Raw genomic sequence first — 22,520 nt, forward strand, 5'->3', positions numbered from 1 at the left:
AATATCAAATCAATTTCTAGCGTCAATTTATTCATCACTTTTTTAAACGTATTTAAAACACATGAATCAAATTGTAAATATGTGTATATCTTATACTTATTTACTGCATGATCAATTTGAATTATAAATGTTCTTCGAATATAATTACCCTATCAAATCTATTAAACAACTAATTTGGTTGGATATTGTAAAAGTTTATTATAATATAATTTAAATTTTTAAGTACTAATACATAATCATAACTAGACCTAAAATAAATACATTATGTAAGAATAGATTTAAACAAAAGATAATCTCATTTACAGATTACGAGTCGATCTAGTGGATGAGGATCTTGATCCATTAAATAATGTTCATAGTTTAAATTTTCACACTGTAAATGAAGTAAATTAGATTGGACGAGTTGTCCAATATGAATTAATCGATCAATAAATCAAATATCGATAATTATGTAAAAATAACTATATCAATTTTCTCACTTAGAAACCTAAATTTTCTTTTGCATACTTTGGCCCTTAAACTATTTTTTTCATAAAAGTTACCCCAAAAGGGAACATCCAACAAGGACCTTTTGCATGTCATATTCTTATTGATTTTTCCTTTTACAACTTGGTACAAAATAAGACTAAATGATAGTTTAAACACAATTGTAGAATAAAAAAGTTTAGTTATCAAAATAGAAAAATATGTACGAAATAGGGACTAGATCATAAATAAACCTTTTTTCAATTTCGAGATAACGTCTCCGATTACTAACTGCCAAAAACCCTTATCTTCGAAAGAAAGTTCCTCGCTCACTGCTTTGGAAGAGACAAAAGGGTAACCATGGGAAGGCTTTTATACTCTTTTTCTCCAACCCCTTTGCAAAACTCTCGAAAGCCTTCTCATTTCATTTCTCAACTCGCCAGTTCCGGCTCTCCTAAACTCAATTTACTACCGTCTCTCGCTCGACCTCAACTCAGACGAGTCAGGTCAATCTCATGCAAGACCGATGACCCATCTCAGTTTTCTCGTGTTCAATCCAATGCAAGTTATGAATTGCCTTCAATCGTTTCTCCCCGAGGCGATTCAGCAAATGAGTCAACATCCGGTTCCAATATCCTCAGGCTTATTGCGATTGGCGCTTCTTCCCAAAGAAAGGTGTGAAATTTGTGAAGTTTTTAATTGTTTTGATTAAAAGAAGGTAAAATGGAGGCCTTTCAGAATCCTTTTCCCTTTCATTTCAATTAGTTTAACCGTTTCCTAGTCATGCATGCATGCATGTATGTGTATGTATATATATGTGGGATTAGTGATGATTAGGAAAATATGGACCTTTAGTATTCAATGTGGGTGTGTGTGTAGCAGAGTTATTTATCCATCATCATTCCAACTGAACGTTTTAGCATGAACTTGAAATTATCTTGCATTGTGTAAAAATGGGCATAATTTGCAGTTTATTTGGATTAAATTTCGATGTGGAATTCGACTACTGTGTTCTCCTCTTTATTTACAAAGGGTTCAAACAATTTTCTGTTCTACAAATGTTTCAGGCAATCACGGATGGTGCTATGTCTGTTTCTCTCTCTGCAATTATCATGTTCTTAATTCAACCGATTTTTGCACCGGCAGCGTTCGCAACCTTTCAAATCGCAGCTAAAACCAGTGGAACTGCAGCTGGGGGCAGACTAATCCATGCCGAACTATTAAGTAGTGCTTGGACTGGTTTCTTTGCCGGTTGTTTACACACTGTCAGGGCCGGACCACCTAGTGGCTTTGGTGCCGCTATCGATCGGCCATACTCGAATGGGAAGCGCTGTCGTTGAAGCTCTGTGGGGTTTTGACCATGATGCTGGTCAGGTAATCTTTGGTCTGATATTTCTACTTCTAAAAGACCAACTCCAGATTGAAGCCATCCGGACATTGGGTACAAGGGTGGTGGGCTTAACGTTGCTCGTTATCTGAGCTATCGGTATAAGAGAAGCCGTGTTGCTATAGGAAACTGTGAAGGTGATGTTAGTGTTTACGGAACACTCGAAAACCCGGCAATTGGGAAGAAAAAGATCGGTTTTGCTACTTTTGGCACAGGGATCGTTCACAGATTGCAGCCAGACGCACTAATGATGGTCTTGCCAGCACTTGCCTTGCCATCTCGCTTGGTCGGTGTTGTGTTCCTTGTTATGTTCTTGCTCGGAACCGTAGTTGCTATGGGAAGCTATACGGTGTTTATAGGCACATGCAACAAAGCCGTCGAGCTTAATCGACATCGTTATTATTACAACAACCGAAATATCATAAGTTCGAGCGTATTTAAACACGAATTTCATGTTTATAAAGTCATTTATGTCGCTTAAATTGTTTAATTAAGATCAAATCAAGCTAATGAGTCATATAATCCTCCTTGCCTAAGAAATCAAGAAATGCTGCACAATCTTTGCATGAACAAAGATGTCTGCAGGGAAGGAACAGAACACACGAACTCCGAGAATTGCAACATTTACATACCATTAATGTCGTCGTTTCAACAAATCCTGCGGCTTGGTTTTGCTGTTGTTGTAATTGTTCGAGCGTGTTGTTCGTAGCTCCATTGTTTTGTTCGTTGTATTCCCGAGCTTTGTGTCTTTTTGTTTGAGTAAAAGAGTTGCCTTGGGTTCTAGCTTTTTCACCATGACTGCAACTAGTTTCTTCCTTTGCTCTTGTGATAATAATCTCAATCTCTCGTTCTGGAAAAAAAGAATCAAATCAAAATCCCAATCAACAAAATGATTAAAAAAAAGATGTTTGAATTCTCGTTCTAACATGTGATTTGATAAACTGACCAATCACATGCCGTTGCATATTGACCATGACTTGACAATACATCATTGATTCACCATTTTCAAAACAAAGGTTTTGATTCTTCAGTTGCTGCGCCTGTGGTTTCTATTGATGGCCAAAACAGAATTGATTAAACCCGCCGTTGCCGGTGCCGCCACAGTCAAGGAACTGCATAACAGGAACCCAATATTATCTGAATATAACTGAGCTTGTATTGCCATTTTCCTCACCTCTTCTTCAACCTTCAACCAAAAACAACCATCAAACACTCAAAAATCAAACCAATGAAACCAACAAAGCAAAACCCTTTCTTCCCCCATAAATCTCTTTTCTTTTAAAATATATCAGATCAAAAACACAAACTGCTATTTCTCCTGTGGATCAAAGGAACTCTCAAAATACATGGAAAACAAAAAGAAAGAGGAGGGTGCTGGTGTATATTTATAAGGGTGATATCATTTGTGGAGATTATATATATATATATATATAATATTAATTTATGGCTTGTTTTTCAGTCTAATTAAACAACTACATACACATGCAGATTTTGTTTTTATGCGCCACAAGGATTTGGGCATTTTCTACATTTAACGAAAATTTGCAGCTTTTCTTTAAACTGTAAACACTGCTCAGTAATATAGAGATAAAATCTATTTAAAGCATATCGAAAACAACATCATTTTTACTTTTAACAATCCATACAGCCATAAAACACCACCTAAATATTCAAATAAAGTTCCATCAGTCATGTTGGTCCTCATTTCTCAAGAAAATCTTCTTTCATGCCTCTACTAATCATTCTAAAAATCTAATTATTGATGTTGTCATCAACCAGAATTACCATACGGTTGACATGCTTAGAACAAAAAATGAACTATATAGTTACATCAAATAAGTTCAACAAACCAAGAAGCAAAATTGTGCAAAAACCTTCTTAGAAGATTAAAATTTTGGATTTGAAGCTCCAAGCCACAACTAGATGAGCAAATAATTACAACGAGTAACCGATATAATAGTTACAGAAGATAGAATAAATTAAGAGAAACTAACTGTCCAGTATTCATCATAAATTATATAAAGAAATTCCAAATTTTACCTTTCCTCCTTTTATTGCCAGTAGAATTGCCGTTGGACCCTGCACTTCAAACCCCACCTGTAGAAAGTTCCTTTGCTCCTGAGTTGTGGTCAGTGAAACACTGGTAATTGTCAAAGTCACACCCATTAAATCCTTGTCCATTCAGCGCTGCTTCTTCTCCTGTTATACCTTCAACTCCAGGATGCGGGCAATACATCGGATCATTGCATTGCACGTTGCAAGGATTCATCCCATAAGAACCAGGTATGTTCATTGGGTTAACAGTAGTTGCTGATTTCTGATAAGGGAAAGATCCAATCTCCCCTTCAATCCTTCCTCGAATATCCACAAGCAAACACTTAAGCCTAGCAAACTCAGCCTCCAATGCAGCCTGCCCTTGCAACCTCTTCAACAGCTGCTGGTTCACTACCCTCAATCTCATAACCTCATCCTCCAACGAGGCAGCTCGTGCCTTAACCTTTTCCCTGTACTTCCTGACAGCTGCACGATTACCCAGCGGACGTTTCTTCAGTTTCTCCTTAGACCCAGCAGTGTCATCGCTAGCAGTCTTATCTTCAGTTGAGGCAGGCACAATTTTGGTATGAACATGGAAACATGTGTGTGTATGAGAATTATCTGGACCAGGTGGGTTGCATGTATGTGTATGGGTACAAGCATGAGAATCATTGAGTAATTCATCGAAAAAACCGTCCATTGAACAACTGCTTGGAATATCACCAATGTTATTCCCGGAAAACACTTCCTGGTTCGAAAATTCAAGCTCCCCGTCGTCCATTGCAGGTAGAAACCCTAGGGAAATCGAAGGTGAACACTTGAATGTAGCTAAGGAGAGTAAATTTGCGATTTTTAATGAAAAAAATAAACTAATCAAAGCAAATAATCAAGTTAGAACACATCATTTTCTTTACGATATTTAATTTTAAAAATCAACTGAAAACGAATCAAACAATTATCATTCAATTAAAAGAAAGGAGAAAAAAAGTCTTACCCAGATTGAACAACCTGGGATGGCCCGAACAATTCGATAAAATCAAAGTTTCAACAAGAAATCAATGCAAATAATCCAATAAAGAGTAGCAATTTTACCATAGATTCGGCAATTCGAAACCCTAAAACATAAAAGGCGGCTACTATTTAATAGAAAAAAAAGGGGTGCAAAGACCAAATGACTAAGTAGAAGAAAAGTGAGATTTGGGTAACAAGAAAATGAAATCTTTTACAAGGGAACAAAAATGTGAACTTTTTAATTTTGCATATAAGGTCAATAGAATGGTGAATTTATGGCGTCGTGAAAATCCTGAAATGGACGGACCAGAAACACAGAGATGGACGCTCTGATGCTTTCGTTACAGGGATTCCAGGCGTCCTTTTTTTTTTTTTTGTATTCTCTGGTCAGAAACCATTTTGCTTGTAATTTATAGGTACATTATGCTTCAAAATAATTTTTTTTAATAGTACGAGCTGAATACATTATAATATCTTTTCGTAACTATTTAATGCGTAGAATTACAATAAAGATTTATTATCATAATTTTAAATTATATATATAGTTAGATGATATATTATTTATAATCGTATTTGATAATAAAATTTAGAATAAACCACATAAATAATTTTCGATCATAATATATTATTTTATTAAATATATTCATTATTAAAAATTATAATATGATCCATCGATTATTAAAATTTATAAAATGATCTAACCACATATATTGCAAATTCTTGCAACATATTCAAACTTTAACACATGAATATCCATTATTATACAATGCTTTACTTTTTGGTTTTTTTAAATAATATGTATTATTTAAATCTGTTTTGTTCTTGTAAATAAATAGACTTCAAACTGTATCTAAATTCATTGTTGATTTTAATTTTTTAAACTTTTATTTTATCTTCTTTTATTTAATAAATACATATATTTAGCAGATTCAAATATTCATGTCTTTTACTTATGATTTTTTGAATTCTATTTTTGATTATATACTTCGTGTTAGGGGTGTAAACGAGTCGAGCTCGAGTAGTGCTAAGCTCGACTCGACTCGAAAACTCTGAAATGAAGCTCGATTCGACTCGAAAACTCGCGAGCTTAAAATTTTTAAGCTCGACTCGAACTTGAAATCTTGAACTGAAGCTCGTGAGCAGCTCGAAAAGGCTCGAAATGAAGAAAATAAATTCTTAAACTTAACTCGATTAAAACCTCAAATTCGAACTCGAACCTTAACTTTAAATACATAAAAAATTTACTGTAATTTTTAAAAAAAATCAATACATAAATGTTAATATTATTAATAATTTATTTTTAAAAAAATAAAATCTAAATATATTATGTTTCGAGCTGCTCACGAGCTTTTCGAGTCGAATATCAAGTAACTCGTTTCGGCTCATTAAGAATTCGAGTCGAGCTCAAGTTGAGTCCATTCGATCCGAATATTTATCGAGCCTTGATCGAGTCGATTTCGAGTAGCTCGCGATCTGTCTCGTCTCATTTACAGCTCTACTTCGTGATGCTATTTTCGGGTAATAAAATTAAGTAATATTTTTAAAAATAATAATAATAAATCTGAATTCTAATAATATGATTAAGATTTAAAATGATTGAGAATTTCTACTCAATTTAATAGTATACAAAGTCGAAATATCTCCTATATATGGTGAATGAAATGGCTTCATAATCGCAGCAGATTAAAAGAAATCCCAAGTTTCATGCATCCTTTGTCCTATATGAGTGTTCTTCACGTAGATTGTCTAATGAGCTTTCCAACCGTAGTGCTCCCCCTTTTATGCGGTTATAAGATTACTAGTATCTGCTAGCTGTTTATTTTCCGGTCTGAGAATTTTTTTTTTACTCGGAGCATATAGAGTAACGCCAACGTCGATATCAAATCGTATCATTTTCATTTTTTTTTGTCAATTTTGTTGATTACTTCCGGTTTTGCACAAGGCAACGATAAGAATGATGGCGGCGACGATGAAGATGGTAACACAGGCGAAGAGGTAAACGTTCCGGGGAGCGGGAATACGAGCGTCACGTATGATGGACGATCTTTGATTGTCAATGGCCAAAGAGTGCTTGTTTTTCGGGTGCCATTCATTACCCTCGCAGCCCACCGGAGGTATGATTTATGCATACATACATGCATACATGCATACATGCATACATGCATACATGCATCCATACATTAATTATTGTGTTTTCATGGATCGTGCTGAACCATTGGGGATGCAGTACTGGGAGGGTCTTATTGTAAAGTCTAAACGTGGCGGTCTCAACGCGATCGAGACATGTTTTCTGGAACGGTCATGAGCCGGAGCAGGGGAAGTACAATTTCGAAGGAGAGTATGACTTGGTGAAGTTCATTAAGCTGATCGCCGAGCAGAAAATGTATGCGATCATGAGGCTCAGTCCGCTTGTGCAGGCTGAATGGAACAATGGGTAACGATTCAAACACTTGCTCACATTCTTTTTGGATCCCCATTTCTTCACACACTCTTAACAATTGTAGCTTTTTTCGTGGTGAACTTTCAGAGGATTGCCTTATTGGCAAAGAGAGGATCCCAACACTATATTCCGTTCAGATAATGAACCATTCAAGGTAATCTAACATACACAGCAATCAAACCGCGACTCGAAAGATTCGGTACCTCATTTGAAATGAACTCTTTTTCAGCGCTACATGAAGAAGTTCGTTACCATGATTGTCGACAAGCTGAAAGCAGAGAAGTTGTTTGCTTCTCAAGGAGGACCTATCATTGTAGCTCAGGTTTGATTGATGATACTCTAATTCTCCGCCCAGAACATATATCTATATATCATTGATTCTAATTTTGATTCGTTGTATGTTTCGTAGATCGAGAATGAATACAACACTATTCAACTAGCATTCAGAGAAAAAGGAGTTAGTTATATTCAATGGGCTGCGAAGATGGCCCTCGACTTGAACATCGGTGTCCCGTGGATCATGTGCAAGCAGAAGGATGCCCCAGATCCAGTTGTATGTTTATCAAGTTTATCATTAACTATGAGAAAAATGTATACAATTTTCATAACTTATTAGGAATTTACACTTTCATTGTTCTGCAGATCAATTCCTGCAATGGCAGACAATGTGGAGATACTTTCACAGGTCCAAACAAGCCTTATCTGTGGACCGAGAACTAGACTGCACAGTACCGAGTATTCTGAGATCCACCATCTCAACGATCTGCCGAAGATTTGGCATTGTCGGTCGTTCGGTCGTTCTCCAAGAATGGATCTTTGGTTAACTATTATATGGTAGGAAAATACTTGGCAATCTTCTAGGAGTTCAATGCTGGCATCCTTTTTAGACATAACTCTCCCTGTTTTGCAGTACTATGGTGGCACAAACTATGGCAGAACGAGCGCTGCTTTTGTGTTAACTCGGTACTACGATGAAGCCCCTCTTGATGAATTCGGTAGGATTAATAAACATTGTTATGGGATGATCATCGGGTCGAAGTCGTTTATACGGATAATAACACATTGTTATCTGAATGTTCTGTAGGTTTAATAAGAGAACCAAAATATGGTCATCTCAAGGATGCTCATAGGGCCATAAACTTGTGCAGAAGGGGTCTGTTTTATGGGTCTCCTACTGTTGTAAAGTTAGGCCCCAAGCTAGAGGTAAGTGTTTATACATACACCAAAAAAATCGATTATGGTTACTTTGAGCTTAAGCTATTGTGCAATGTAGGCTCGAGTCTGGGAGCAATCGGGAACACCTAAGTGTACAGCATTCATAGCCAACAATGCTACCGCCGGCTACAATTAGTTTCAGGGGAGGGGAATATTATCTGCCACCTAAATCCATCAGTGTCCTCCCTGATTGCAAGACCCTGGTTTTCAACACACAGTTGGTTAACTCCGAAACCTTTTTTTTACGTCATCTGATATTTCCACTTACATGCTTGTTTAACACAAAATTAACCACAAGGTTAAGTATTATTTGATTGTTCAACACAGATCACAACACAACACAACAGGAGAAATATATTAAGATCAAAAGTTGCTAGCAATATTGAGTGGAGAATGTACAATGAAGGCCTTCGGAGGCAATTCGAACATAAGGAAGACCATCCATTGGAGCTCTTTTACTTGACCAAAGATACAACAGACTACGTTTGGTATTCGACCAGTGTCTTTCTGAGTGAAAACGACTTGCCATTTAAAAAGGGAACCCGACCGATCATTGGGGTTGCGAGTGAGGGCCACAGTCTCCTCTTTGTGAATGACGAATTCATTGGTTCTGGACATGGAAGAAAAATTGAGGAGAACTTTGTGTATCAGAAAGAAGCAAAGCTTGAGCCTGGAAAAACACTATTCATATATTGGCTTACACAGTGGGACTTCAGGTAAGTCCATTTTGCAACTTAAATGGCTTTAAATAAAGCTTAAAACATGCATACTAATTAGATTTTCTTTTTTTCCGAATTAAATGACAGTGGTACCTACATGGAGCGTCGGTATGCCGGGTCTCGTTCGATCACCATACTCGGCTTGAACACCGGCACAGTTGATATATCGACGATTGGCTGGGAGCATAAGGTGGGACTTGAAGGAGAAAAGAAGCAAATATACACCGAGAAAGGCGTACAATCGGTACAATGGTTAACTCCTACCGGTGATAAAAACCCTCTAACATGGTACCAGGTAAAATATAAATTTTTTCAAATTTTGGGATCTTTTTACGTTAAAAAAAATGCTCTAACATGTTTTTGTAGGGATATTTTGATGCACCTGAAGGTACAAATCCAGTAGCCATCAGAATGATTGGTATGAGCAAAGGCATGGTGTGGATCAATGGAAGAAGCATTGGCCGATATTGGATGTCTTACTTATCTGTTCTTAAAGAGCCAACTCAATCCGAGTACGTGTAAACCACGAGACATATACTGGTAGTAACAATGAGTCCCGACTAAATGTTTCGTGATTTCAGGTACCATATCCCGAGAACATTCTTGAAGCCAACAAAGAACCTAATTGTCGTATTCGAGGAAGATGGAGGCAACCCTAAGGACATCGAGATCGTAGTGATAGATAGGGACACCATCTGCAGTTCGGTAACTGAAAACCATCCGCCATCGCCGAGGTTATACGAGAACAAAAACGGTAACCTACAGGATAAAACCAATGACTTGAAGCCCAAGGCAGACCTAAAGTGTTCGAACGAGAAGAAGATCGTTGCCGTCGAGTTTGCCAGCTTCGGGGATCCCTTCGGGTCTTGTGGGAGCTACTCTGTGGGAATTGAACGTCTCCAAATTCAAAGCAAGTTGTGGAGAAGTTGTGCTTGGGAAAACCGAATTGCCAAATTCCGGTGGACAAGGAGCAGTTCGGCAATCAAAATGGTGATTGTCCCGATTTGAAGAAGAAATTGGTCGTCCAAGTCAAGTGTGGTTAGCTTGAATTCAACTAGTTTCTGAACCATTAACATTTGGAAGGGGATCACTGCTCTTTCTTCCCTTGCTGGATATGTGTTTTTGTTCTTTCAATTTCTTTTTTTAGATGAATATCCATCTCTCTTAACACAGACACACACACGTGTGTATACATGCAACTATATAACCAATTTCAATCAAATAGATAAAGCTAAAACACCATTTTTAATTCCATATTTTCCATAATTTATTTATTTTATAAAAACAACTAATTTTATTAAAAATATAAAATATTTAAAACTATAATAAAGGTTTACTACCATAATCATAAACTAAACATAAGTGAAAGGTCATCGACAAATTACAAATCAGAACTGAATTATGTGAGAAAATTATCTACAAACATAAGTCGCATATTCAAATCCAATTTAAAGATCCAAAACACGGACACTCACATTCTTTTAAAGTCGATTGTGAGGGAGGATGAGTGGAGTTTTTGAACGAAGAAACGAGATATGAGAGATAGGTGATGGACATTCACACTAATAGAGCCACAATAGTACGAGGGTAGATACATGTTGGTTCTAAAATCTGAATTATTTCGGAATTAGGATTTTTAGAGGTGAGAGGAGATAAAAGTGGTGAAACACGACTCAGTGTATTAGTCATTGGTCTATCCATAACAAAAGGTAAGTTTGGAATATTGGGATCTAAACCACCACCACCACAATGGCCGCCGCCAGCCACCACCGTTTGAGCTCCTTTCTTCTCGACCACATCTTCTAAACGCTCATACTTTTTGCGCAACATGTTACTAGGTAAGTTCATTTTTTTATCCTTTCGTTCTTCTCCATCTCCCAATATGATCCTCCTCCTTCCTTGCTATTAGCTGCAATTATCCTACTTTGATACCCCCTCACCTTCTTGTAGTACACGCATGAGATTATCCTATTTTCCGTTGCACTGGTTTTGGCTCCTCAAACAACCCTTTTTCCAGCAATAATCTTACATTTCCATATCAGCTCCGTCGGTTTGCCTCTTCCTTCGCTCTCCATCCTCATCTCATAATCCATCTCCTTCACCCCGATGAACACAAGTGTTTCCTTTCCTGTATTCCCTCGTAACGATGTTGTTACAACTTTGATCGACAATCGTCAGCAAGTGCATATGTAATGGCAACACTCTTAAAAGAACATGAGAATTTTGTGTTTAAGCTGACTGTTAAACTATCACCATCTAATGCATGATAATATCCCTGCACTGAAAAACTTGATCGAGTTCCTTGAAATCAGAAAGAAATAAAATCTTGAGAGTTCAAAGTTGAAATCTAAAACTATTTATTGAGACCACTAGTCCATCTCCCTAGAAAGTGAGGGAAAAGCATAGTAAGATGTGAGAGAGACAAAGGTAATACGAATGGGAGAGAGGAAGTGTTATCAAACGTACCATTATAACAAAATACCAAGCAAATTCATTCAACCTGACATACCAACAAATCCCAACCTAAAGCCTCTCTCCGAGTGTCCATCACCCATATCTCGGATCTTATTTCTTCGATCAAGATCCTCGACCATCTCCACTCACAATTAGATTTAAAAGATTTCGATGACGTCTTGAATCGACTGAATGACTCAATATTTACAATGAAAGTTCGATCAAGATCCTCGACACCATCTCCACTCACAATTAGATTTAAAATATTTCGATGACATCTTTGTTGTGAAATTCGGGTTAATTTCCACCAATAATAGATTCACCTTGAAAACTATTATCTAGGTGACTAGTGTGAAAACGATTGTACTAAAAATCACCCCAAGGTAGATTCCCAGGAAAGAGGAGGGGTCACAATGATCCCTCTTAAAACCCACTTTCCTTAGACAGAACTACCAAGACAAGTAATTTTAATAGGACAATAATTGACAACAACTATACCCGACAATAGCTATTAAATAGACATAAAAGAGAACACCAAAGTATTTCACTAATAGAGGAAATATTACAAACAGAGAAAGAATACAAATAGCCTTTAAAATAGAAGAAGGCTTATATTTGTGGGATGATTAACTAAGGAGGAGGAGGGCTTTATTTATAACAAAAGAATTTCCCCTCCTCCTTATACACAACCAATGTGGGACTTTTGCCAAAAACCAACAAATCTCCACCTTGGCAAATTCCACACATATCTCTAAAAAAAACAATCTTTTAATTTGTAACAATATTGACCAAATCTAAACAATGTTTAAACTTGACCGCAGTTACCACTTTTGTCAACATATCAGCAGGATTCTCAGTGGTCCGAATCTTCTGGATTATGACTCCACCTTCTTCTAGAATCTCTCGTACAAAGTGATATCGAACATCGATGTGCTTCGTCCTTGCATGGTAAACCTGGTTATTTGCTAAATGAATAGCACTCTGACTGTCACAATGCACTTTGATGTGCTTTTGTTCCATTCCCAATTCACCAAGCAACCCTTGAAGCCAAATTGCCTCCTTCACAGCCTCTGTAACTGCCATATACTCTGCCTCTGTAGTAGACAAAGCCACTGTTGACTATAAGGTGGACTTCCAACTGACTGGTGCCTTTGCAAATGTAAACACATAACCAGTAGTTGATCGACGCTTGTCCAAATCACCTGCATAGTCTGAATCACAATACCCAACTACACACTGACCATCTTGTTTGTCCTGCTGAAAGACCAAACCAACATCTACGGTGTTCAGAATATACCGCAGAATCCATTTCACAGCTTGCCAATGCTCCTTTCCAGGATCATGCATATACCTGCTCACAACCCCAATTGCCTGTGAAATATCGGGTCTCGTACACACCATTGCATACATCAAGCTACCAACAGCACTTGCATACGGAACCTTTGACATGTATTCCCGTTCTGCATCATCCTTAGGTGACATGGATGCACCGAGCTTGAAATGAGGAGCAAGAGGTGTACTAACTGGTTTTGACATCTCATTTATGCCAAAACGTTTTAGTACCTTCCTCAGATATTCTTTCTGAGACAAACAAAGCCTCCCCAATTTCTTATCCCTTGATATCTCCATGCCTAGAATCTTCTTCGCTTCACCAAGATCCTTCATCTCAAACTCCCTGTTCAATTGAGTCTTTAGTTTCGCAATTTCTGTCTGACTCCTGGAAGCTATCAGCATATCATCAACATAAAGAAGAAGATATATATAGGATCCGTCTTCTAGCTCGCGTAAATACACACAATGATCATATTTGCTTCTTGTGTACTTCTGCCCTATCATAAACTTGTCAAATTGCTTATACCACTGCCTTGGAGATTGCTTCAATCCGTACAGCGATTTTTCTAATTTGCATACCATCTCTTCTTTTTCAGCAACTTTGAATCCATCTGGCTGAGTCATGTAGATTTCCTCATCCAAGTCTCCATGTAAAAATGCAGTTTTTACATCCATCTGAACTAGTTCCAAATCCAACTGCGCTACCAAAGGCAACAAAATTCTGATGGAGGAATGTTTTACAACTGGAGAAAATACTTCATTATAATCAACTCCCTCCGTTTGAGCGTAGCCTTTAGCCACAAATCTTGCTTTGTAGCGGATGTTATTCTTGTCAGGAAATCCATCTTTCTTTGCATATACCCACTTGCACCCAATTGCCTTCTTTCCCTTCGGAAGACTAGCTAGTTTCCACGTCTAATTCTTTTGAAGGGATTGCATTTCTTCATTCATGGCAATCCTCCACTTTTTATGTTCTGAACTTTGAACTGCTTCATTAAAAGTGGCAGGAACGTCATCAATTGAAATTGGTGATGCAAAAGAGACCATATCAGCATAACGAACAGGTTGTCTAATGGTCCTCTTTCCCTTTCTGAGTGCAATTGATTCATGTTGCTGTGGAGGTTCTTGGGTCTGAACCTCTTCTTCACCTGACTCTTCTTCTACCATAGGAGAGTCAACATCATTTTCTTTACTGGTTGGGACAAATTTGCTTCCTTCAAACTCCACCTTTTTGGGAGTTCCATCTGTCTGCTCCAATTTTTCTGAAGTCACCTTTCTCAACATGGTAGATTCATCAAAGGTAACATCCCTGCTGAAGATTATTTTCTTTGTTTCTGGACACCAAAGACGATAGCCTTTCACACCAGAGGTGATCCCCATAAAAATCGCCTTATTTGCTCTTGGATCCAGCTTTGACTCCTTAACATGGTAGTATGCAGTGGAACAAAACACATGTAAGGAATCATAATCTGTAGCAGGTACTCCAAACCATTTCTCTAATGGTGTTTTACCACCAATAACAGTCGATGGTAAGCGGTTGACAAGGTGACAAGCATAGACCAAAGCCTCAGCCCAAAATTCTTTGCCTAACCCAGCATTAGACAACATACACCGAACCTTCTCCACTAATGTCCGGTTCATACGCTCTGCCACTCCATTCTGTTGTGGTGTACCTCTGACAGTGAAGTGCCTAACAATACCTTCCTCTTCACAGACTTTCAGAAATGGATCATTTTTGTACTCTCCACCATTGTCTGTACGGAGACGTTTGATTTTTCTGCCTGTTTGAGTCTCCATCATCTTTTTCCATTTAAGGAAAAATCCTAGCACCTCATCTTTTGTCTTCATTGGATACACCCAAACTCTCCGGGAAAAATCATCAACAAAGGTGACATAATAGTGTGTTCCTCCCAATGAAGTTGTCTTGGAAGGCCCCCATACATCTGAATGAACATAATCCAAAATACCTTTAGTATCATGGATTGCTGTTCCAAATTTCACTCCCTTTGATGCAATGCTCACAAAAAACTAATTTGCAAGCCCGAGCACCCTTCAATAATCCTTGATCTATCAGTAATTTCAAGGATTTTTCACCAACATGCCCCAAGCGCATATGCCATAACCTGGTTGCTTCTGACTCCTGTTCATCAGTAGAAGCTGCCACTGCTGCTGTCCCAACAATTGTACTACCAGAAAGTAATACACATTGTTTCTTTTTCGGATTCCCTTCATTATCACCAGTGCACCAGAGATAATCCTCATAATCCCATCTTTTGCCCTCACTTCTAAACCTTTTGACTCTAAGGTTCCCACAGAGATGAGATTTCTCATTAAATCTGGTACATAATGGACACCTGTTAAGGTTCTGATTGATCCATCCTGATTCCTCAAGCGAATTGAACCAATCCCAAGTGTGTCAAGAGGGGAATTATTTGCTGTGTAGACAATTCCACCTTTTAGTTCTTTAAAATCAAAGAACCATTCTCTATTGGGGGTCATATGGTGGCTACAAGCTGAATCTAACAGCCATGAACTGGAACAGCTGGTTGATGGCGTAGCAGCGAATGCGAAATCTGAATCTCCATCATCATACTCGACCACATTTGATTCTGAGACAGCCTTCCCCCTTTCATGTTTGCCTTTATTCTTTAGCCTGGGACATTCTTTCTTCCAGTGCCCTTTTTCTCGACAAAATGCACATTCATCTTTGCTCAATCTGGACTTTGACTTCGATCTCCCTCTGCTTCCTTTATTCTGACTCTTGGAACGGCCTCTAACAACAAGAGCTTCTGCTTCGACACTTGTGTTTTCTTGTTTGTCTTTCTTTCTCAATTCATAACTATACAAGGCAGCAGTTACTTCACTGAGAGACACATCAACCTTCCCATGAAGTAGAGTAGTTTCAAGATACTCAAACTCATCAGGAAGTGATCCCATCAACATCAGAGCCAGATCTTCGTCTTCAAAAGTCACGTCCATATTCATCAGATCAGTCACCAGCTGATTAAAGCTAGTAATGTGATCATTCATAGTGGTACCTGGTACATAGTTGAAGCGGAACAGTCTCTTTTTCATGTAGAGTTTGTTCTGACCGCTTTTCTTCAAAAATTTCTCCTCCAGTGCCTTCCACAATTTACTTGCAGAAGTTTCCTTAGAAAATGCATACTTCTGCTCTCTAGAAAGACACGATCGAATAGTACCACATGCCATTCTATTGATCCTCTTCCATTCTTTCTCCTCAACATCATCTGGTTTCTCTCCTTCAATAGCAATGTCTAGACCCTGCTGAAATAGGGCATCTAGAACCTCGCTTTGCCATATGCCGAAATGACCGGTGCCATAAAAAATCTCCACTGCAAATCTAACATTTGTCACAGCATTTCTTGCCAAAATTGAAGATGAAGAAGCGTCTGCCATTTCTGCTACAAATTCTATTTAATAGCTGCCAATGCAGAATGTCAATTATCCCAATGAAATTTTTCTGATGTGGAAGATCAGCCTAAGCCGCAACCACAGAGCATACTAAAATAAACCAAGAGCGCTGATACCAATTTTTGTGAAATTCGGGTTAATTTCCACCAATAATAGATTCACCTTGAAAACTATTATCTAGGTGACTAGTGTGAAAACGATTGTACTAAAAATCACCCCAAGGTAGATTCCCAGGAAAGAGGAGGGGTCACAATGATCCCTCTTAAAACCCACTTTCCTTAGACAGAACTATCAAGACAAGTAATTTTAATAGGACAATAATTGACAACAACTATACCCGACAATAGCTATTAAATAGACATAAAAGAGAACACCAAAGTATTTCACTAATAGAGGAAATATTACAAAGAGAGAAAGAATACAAATAGCCTTTAAAATAGAAGAAGGCTTATATTTGTGGGATGATTAACTAAGGAGGATGAGGGCTTTATTTATAACAAAAGAATTTCCCCTCCTCCTTATACACAACCAATGTGGGACTTTTGCCAAAAACCAACAGTCTTGAATCGACTGAATGACTCAATATTTACAATGAAAGTTCAATCGATTTGATGAAGGGTAAGATGGATTAGTGCTGCAATGACTAATTAGGACACATGTAATAATGATTAGATTTTATTTTATTTTTTTAATTGACTAAAATCGAACGAATGTAAGAGAAGAAAATTGATATTTTTTAACCTATAACTAAAATTGAACGGACCTAAAATATTAGGATTACCCGTATAATTTACTCATTCTATTAATAATGAGAGATCGTGATCCTACTCATTTTACAATGAATTCGGTCACAGGGGAGTACAACTCCCGAGGCCCCAAATAGTCCAAACAGCACGATATCTAATCCCCGTTTCATTGGCTTATCTTCTCTTGGTTTTCCAAATCCCAAGAAACAAGCTCACACGCACACAAACATAAAATCATTGTAAAAAATATATATTGAGCTCATCCTTGAGACCTTGACCATTTCCGCTACTATCCATAGCCTGATCGAAGCTAGCTTGAAAGCATTTGAATGGCGTTTCCAGTAGTCGACACCGAGTATCTCAAGGAGATCGACAAAGCTCGTCGAGACCTCCGCGCTCTTATCGCCTTGAAGAACTGCGCTCCTATCATGCTGCGCTTAGCGTACTTTCTTCCCCTTCTTCTTTGTCGTCGTTGTTTGTTTATGTAAAAGAATCAAGAACTATAAAAAGAAAAAAATGAAATTATAGTTTTAATAATCAAGAAATTTCACAGATAAACCTGAAAATAGAGGCAAAGGAATGTTATTATTAGTTTCATCTTTTTAATTTTAGCCTTTTTTGTTGATGAATTCTCAAGAAATATCATGCTTCGCTTAGTGTATTTCTTTATCTTCTTATTCTTCTCCGTTGTTTGTTCTATGAAGGATTCAAAAAAATCTAACAAGATGAAAAATGAAATTAGGTGCTACTAATTAATAAATAACAGATCAACCTGAAAACAGATACGAAGTAATATTATTACTATTTTTCTAATTTTAGCTTTGTATTGATGAAATTCTCATTTTGAATTGATTGTTTTTTTAGGTGGCACGACGCAGGGACGTACGATGTGAGCACTAAGACCGGTGGTCCAAATGGATCCATAAGGAATGAAGAAGAGCTCACACACGGCGCTAATAACGGCTTGAAGATTGCTCTTGAATTTTGTGGTTTGATTCTAACACTGTTTTTTCTTTTTTAATTTCTTAGTTCTTTTATCTAGGTATATATAACCGTTATGTTCGTGAATGTTTATGGATTAATTTTTTAATCGGTAATTAACATCCAATGCAATAGTTCGACTCATAGCTGCTATTAGTTAACTAAGGATGTAGTCTTGCGAGCATTTCAAGATTGGAAAATATGGATCGACTTACTTCAACATTATATTTAGGGATTTATATCATATCCACAGTATCGTAGTTTAAATACATTTTCCATTTGTGTATTACCTCACATTTAAAATGAATTTTTGAGCTTTTAGCTTCCACTGTTCCAGATATGATAATGATTCTAATTTTGAAGGAATGAGATAAATAACTCTGCTGTGACTTCAAGTCCATTCTTGTTGGTATATAGATTTCAGAATCTGGAATGCTGAAATGATTGTTACTTTGCACTCACTAGAGAGGGTTTGTATTTTCCTTTTCTAAGGGTTAGAAATCTTTATAAGATGGAAGCAGGACTGCCGATTGCCAATTATGCTAAGGAGTGGTGTTAACATAGGTTTTAACAGAACCGTTTACATCAAAACTTCACATGCCAGCACGACTTGATTATTAGAAAGGAGTATGTCAGATCTTCTGAAATTTCTTAGTAAAATTTTAGCTCAGGGTTATGTAGTTTGTATGATCCTAATGAAAATTGGAATGATATAAACTAAAAGGTGATTGGAGTGGTCTTCTTTTGATCTCGTTACATAAGGTTGAACTTGTGTGGCTCCATTAGGTTTGAGTCATTTGGGTGGTTGGTACTTTGTTTGTTGCCTCTTTTGGAAGAACTGTTTCTTTTAACTTTTAAGGTGAGAACTTCTATCGTCTGATTTTCAATTGTGTCATCCCTTGAAAGTTAGTGCTAGAAAGATGGCAATATTCGTAATTTGTTGGTTTCAATTTTACCAGCTACCATCTGAGCTGAATTTGTAAAAATGTTTGACACTTTCTATATATATGCTACATTTTTTATATTTTCATGCTTAGCTCGTAGTATATCTTCATATTTATAGTATGGTAGTTTATATTAGAATATACATCTCAAAACTAAAATATGTTTGCACTTATTTGTTTATTCCTACTTAAGAATATTCTCTTTGACACATTTCAGAGGAAGTGAAGGCTAAACATCCTAAGATCACATATGCAGATCTATTCCAGGTAATTATGAAGTTGAAAAAGAGCATGCATTTAATTCCTGATTTAATTGCATCATTCGGAACTAATCAGTGTGTCAATGTCTAATTTTTTTTTCCTTTTAAAGGATATCATTGCATGCTTCCTCTGTTTCTTTTCTGCTATGAGCACATTGGGGAAATAAGAAACATTAACACACTGATTAGTTGAAGTTGAAAGAGATCATGCATTTTATTCCAAATTTAATTGCATCATTCGGAACTAATCAGTGTGTTAATGTCTAATTTTTTTCCTTTTAAAGGATATCATTGCATGCTTCTGTTCTGCTCTGAACACATTGGGGAAATAAAGAAACATTAACACACTGATTAGTTCCAAATTTTTTTTATCTAAAATCCTTGCTGAATATTGAGGCAAAGTTCTGCAGTTTAGGTTCTTCAGGGGAAGCCATATTTTTTATTTAATTAACTAGATTATCTCTGTAATGTAGTAGTATGTCAACTAAATACAGTATGGCATGAAACTAATATTTAGGTAGGTCTAGAATTTTTTAAGATCATCATGAGTTAGATTTTGAGGGGATAGCTGGTACTTAACAAGAAAGAAGTAGCTTAGTCGCTGTAGGATTTCGTTAAATGACAAAAAAGAGGTTGTAAATTAAGTTAAATTTGTGATTACTAAAATAGTAGTTTAGGTGATTGAAATATGAACTGCATGAATAATTACTTGAGACTGAGAGGTCTCAGTTTCATAGAGTTTGAGAATTTTTGCTATACTTACAGTGGTAATGCTCCCTTTCTTCATGTATGTGTCATCATATGTTGCACCACACAAATGGCTGCACTTGGATTCAATTTAAGTTGTTGAGTATGTGTTGGATGATGAATTACTCATTACTGTATCGTTTTCAATTTCAGCTTGCTGGTGTTGTTGCTGTTGAAGTCACTGGAGGTCCGACTATTGACTTTGTACCAGGAAGAAAGGTATGTGTAGGGAGCTTAACTTGCAAATGTAGCTTGTTTCCTCTTTAACTTATTTGATTAACCATGTTCTGTTCAAGTAGGATTCAAACATCTGCCCCAGGGAAGGGCGACTTCCAGATGCTAAAAGAGGTAAAATAAATTTCTGAAGCCATTTAGGGAACAAAAAAAAATGATTTCCCCCCCACGTATTAGGAATTGTAAACTCTGATTTCTGGGTATTTGAGCGCTTTGAATATTTGTACATTTTGATAATTTGATTGTCTATCTAGTAAATCTAGTCGTATCTTTTGCTTCTTTTTGCATTGTTTGTCATTGGTTTCTTCCAACTGGATGGAAGAAATGGTACTCAAAGAATTTGGAATCTGGGTACTATTGGCTAGTATTTATGTGGTTTCTTGCATTCTGTGTTTCCTGCAGTTCCAATGAACTAAATATCAGCTTCATAGAATAAATTATGAGTTTTGACTGTTGTGTCGTCAGTACCCTGTTTAATAGAACAAGTCATGAATTCTAAGCATTTTTTGCTGCCTGTTTATCAAAATAAAAATTCTTTCAAAGAATGCTTATTTATTGAGTGTAGGTTACTTTAACGAGAAGTTCACTGCTGGTTGTTTTAGATTCCACTAATAAAAAAGAACCCTCAGTTTAGTAGTATGGTTTTTCTGTCATATTTGTATGTCTAGAGGCTAGCCAAGAATTGGAGTACTGGGACCACAGTTACTAGAAGTCTTTCTATCAGCAGCAAAATATTCTCAGGAGTCGGGAGTCTTTTTGTACCATTCAGGTGACAAAAATTAGATTGGTTAACAATAGTGACATTTGAGCAATATACATGGAGAGATTGGTGTGGCACTTGTATCAATGCAGTTTTTTCATTGGCCAATTGTGCTGTTGTTTTTAGAAACTACTTGGACATCCTCCAACAAAGTTGGTTTTTTCCCTTGGTAATGAGTTTAGGAGTAATCACGTAGTCCTCTGTTGCACCTAACAAGGTAGCAGTGGAAACTTTTGTATACAATGCTCCATATCTTATCAGCTTGTTTAAATGCTTGCTAAACTTATGTTTCTATAGTCTGAACTTGTGTGCTCTAAATTTTGCATCTCTTTTTCTCCCTTCTGAATCACGGTGTTAGGTGCACCGCATCTGAGGGACATCTTCTATCGAATGGGTCTATCTGACAAGGATATTGTGGCATTATCTGGGGGTCATACTCTGGTACATTTTCCTGATAATTCTTAGTCTGTTTTTCTCGATGCCTGGTTTTTTTGTTTATATGTTCAATATCAAACCTTTTGGATGGCTTTGGTGTTGCAGGGAAGGGCTCATCCAGAGAGATCAGGTTTTGATGGCCCTTGGACCAATGAACCTCTGAAGTTTGATAACTCCTACTTCGTGTAAGATTAAATCTGTGATTTGCAAGGTATCAAATTTCCTTCTTACCCTAAATTTGTATGAAACCATTTACTATTATTTTACCAGGGAGCTGCTAAAAGGGGAATCAGAAGGGCTTCTGAAACTTCCAACAGACAAGGCTTTGTTAGAGGACCCTGAATTCCGCAAGTATGTAGAACTCTATGCCAAGGTAAACCTACATCGAGAGAGATCTCGAGGATGTTGCTAATTTTGTACTGTAACTGCCTTAGCATTCAGAAAGGTTTAGGCTGGTACATGGCTGATCGATTGAAAGTGTTGGAATCTGGCCAACCCTTTTAACATATTCCCTCCCATTTTTTGGCATTTTGGCAGGACGAGGATGCATTCTTCCGAGACTATGCAGAATCTCACAAGAAACTTTCGGAACTTGGTTTTACTCCTAGTTCTGTTCGCTCCAAGTCAATCGTAAAAGACAGCACCGTATTGGCACAGAGTGCTGTTGGGGTTGCCGTTGCCGCTGCGGTGGTGATCCTAAGCTACCTTTACGAGGTCCGCAAGAAAATGAAGTGAAAACTAATAATACGGTCTTTCTAGAATAGAATATCATCTATTATAAGAAATTGGTACTATCAAAACTGGCTGGTTATGTAGTTCATTTTCTCGAACATGACATCGTGTCGTATTTTAGCTGTATCGGCCGTAAAATGGATGACAATATTAAAGGTCTTTCAATTTTAAGTAAATAACAAAAAACATGGA

At 37.2% G+C, this 22,520-nt stretch overlaps 2 protein-coding genes and 2 pseudogenes across 4 annotated transcripts; 3 read left to right on the plus strand and 1 right to left on the minus strand.

The window, feature by feature from the left end:
• Positions 1 to 814: 814 nt before the first annotated feature.
• On the plus strand, positions 815 to 2,348 carry LOC120184811 (annotated as a pseudogene).
• Positions 2,349 to 2,403: 55 nt separating this feature from the next.
• Positions 2,404 to 5,143, minus strand: LOC120184812 (basic leucine zipper 19-like). Of its 3 annotated transcripts, none has more exons than XM_039189190.1 (4): positions 4,881 to 5,143; positions 3,893 to 4,681; positions 2,799 to 3,038; positions 2,404 to 2,702 (listed from the first exon to the last, which is right to left on the minus strand). In XM_039189190.1, the coding sequence occupies exon 2, from the start codon at positions 4,665 to 4,667 to the stop codon at positions 3,939 to 3,941; it is 729 nt and encodes a 242-aa protein (XP_039045121.1). In that variant the 5' UTR covers positions 4,668 to 4,681; positions 4,881 to 5,143; the 3' UTR covers positions 2,404 to 2,702; positions 2,799 to 3,038; positions 3,893 to 3,938. The 3 variants fall into 3 exon arrangements, with proteins under 3 accessions (XP_039045121.1, XP_039045119.1, XP_039045120.1); XM_039189188.1 differs by having other exon boundaries at positions 2,779 to 3,038; XM_039189189.1 differs by having other exon boundaries at positions 2,779 to 3,038; positions 3,893 to 4,742; positions 4,879 to 5,143.
• A 1,476-nt stretch (positions 5,144 to 6,619) lies between these two features.
• LOC120184794 lies at positions 6,620 to 10,314 on the plus strand (annotated as a pseudogene).
• Positions 10,315 to 17,455: 7,141 nt separating this feature from the next.
• On the plus strand, positions 17,456 to 22,396 carry LOC120184814 (L-ascorbate peroxidase 3). The gene is made up of 9 exons (XM_039189191.1): positions 17,456 to 17,677; positions 18,100 to 18,224; positions 19,378 to 19,427; positions 20,321 to 20,386; positions 20,467 to 20,515; positions 21,520 to 21,602; positions 21,702 to 21,781; positions 21,867 to 21,969; positions 22,134 to 22,396. The coding sequence occupies exons 1-9, from the start codon at positions 17,565 to 17,567 to the stop codon at positions 22,329 to 22,331; spliced, it is 867 nt and encodes a 288-aa protein (XP_039045122.1). The 5' UTR covers positions 17,456 to 17,564; the 3' UTR covers positions 22,332 to 22,396.
• The last annotated feature ends 124 nt before the right edge of the window (positions 22,397 to 22,520 follow it).

This window comes from Hibiscus syriacus, unplaced genomic scaffold (genome assembly GCF_006381635.1).
Source record: "Hibiscus syriacus cultivar Baekdansim isolate YM2019G1 unplaced genomic scaffold, ASM638163v2 tig00112949_pilon, whole genome shotgun sequence".
NCBI lineage: Eukaryota > Viridiplantae > Streptophyta > Magnoliopsida > Malvales > Malvaceae > Hibiscus > Hibiscus syriacus.

Bases quoted from the DNA above. Each gene is read 5' to 3' on its own strand.
- LOC120184812 (XM_039189190.1), bottom strand. From the start codon at position 4,667: ATGGACGACGGGGAGCTTGAATTTTCGAACCAGGAAGTGTTTTCCGGG.
- LOC120184814 (XM_039189191.1), top strand. From the start codon at position 17,565: ATGGCGTTTCCAGTAGTCGACACCGAGTATCTCAAGGAGATCGACAAA. The intron at 18,225-19,377 runs GTTTGATTCTAA...GACACATTTCAG, and splicing joins GATTGCTCTTGAATTTTGTG to AGGAAGTGAAGGCTAAACAT. The intron at 21,970-22,133 runs GTAAACCTACAT...GCATTTTGGCAG, and splicing joins ATGTAGAACTCTATGCCAAG to GACGAGGATGCATTCTTCCG.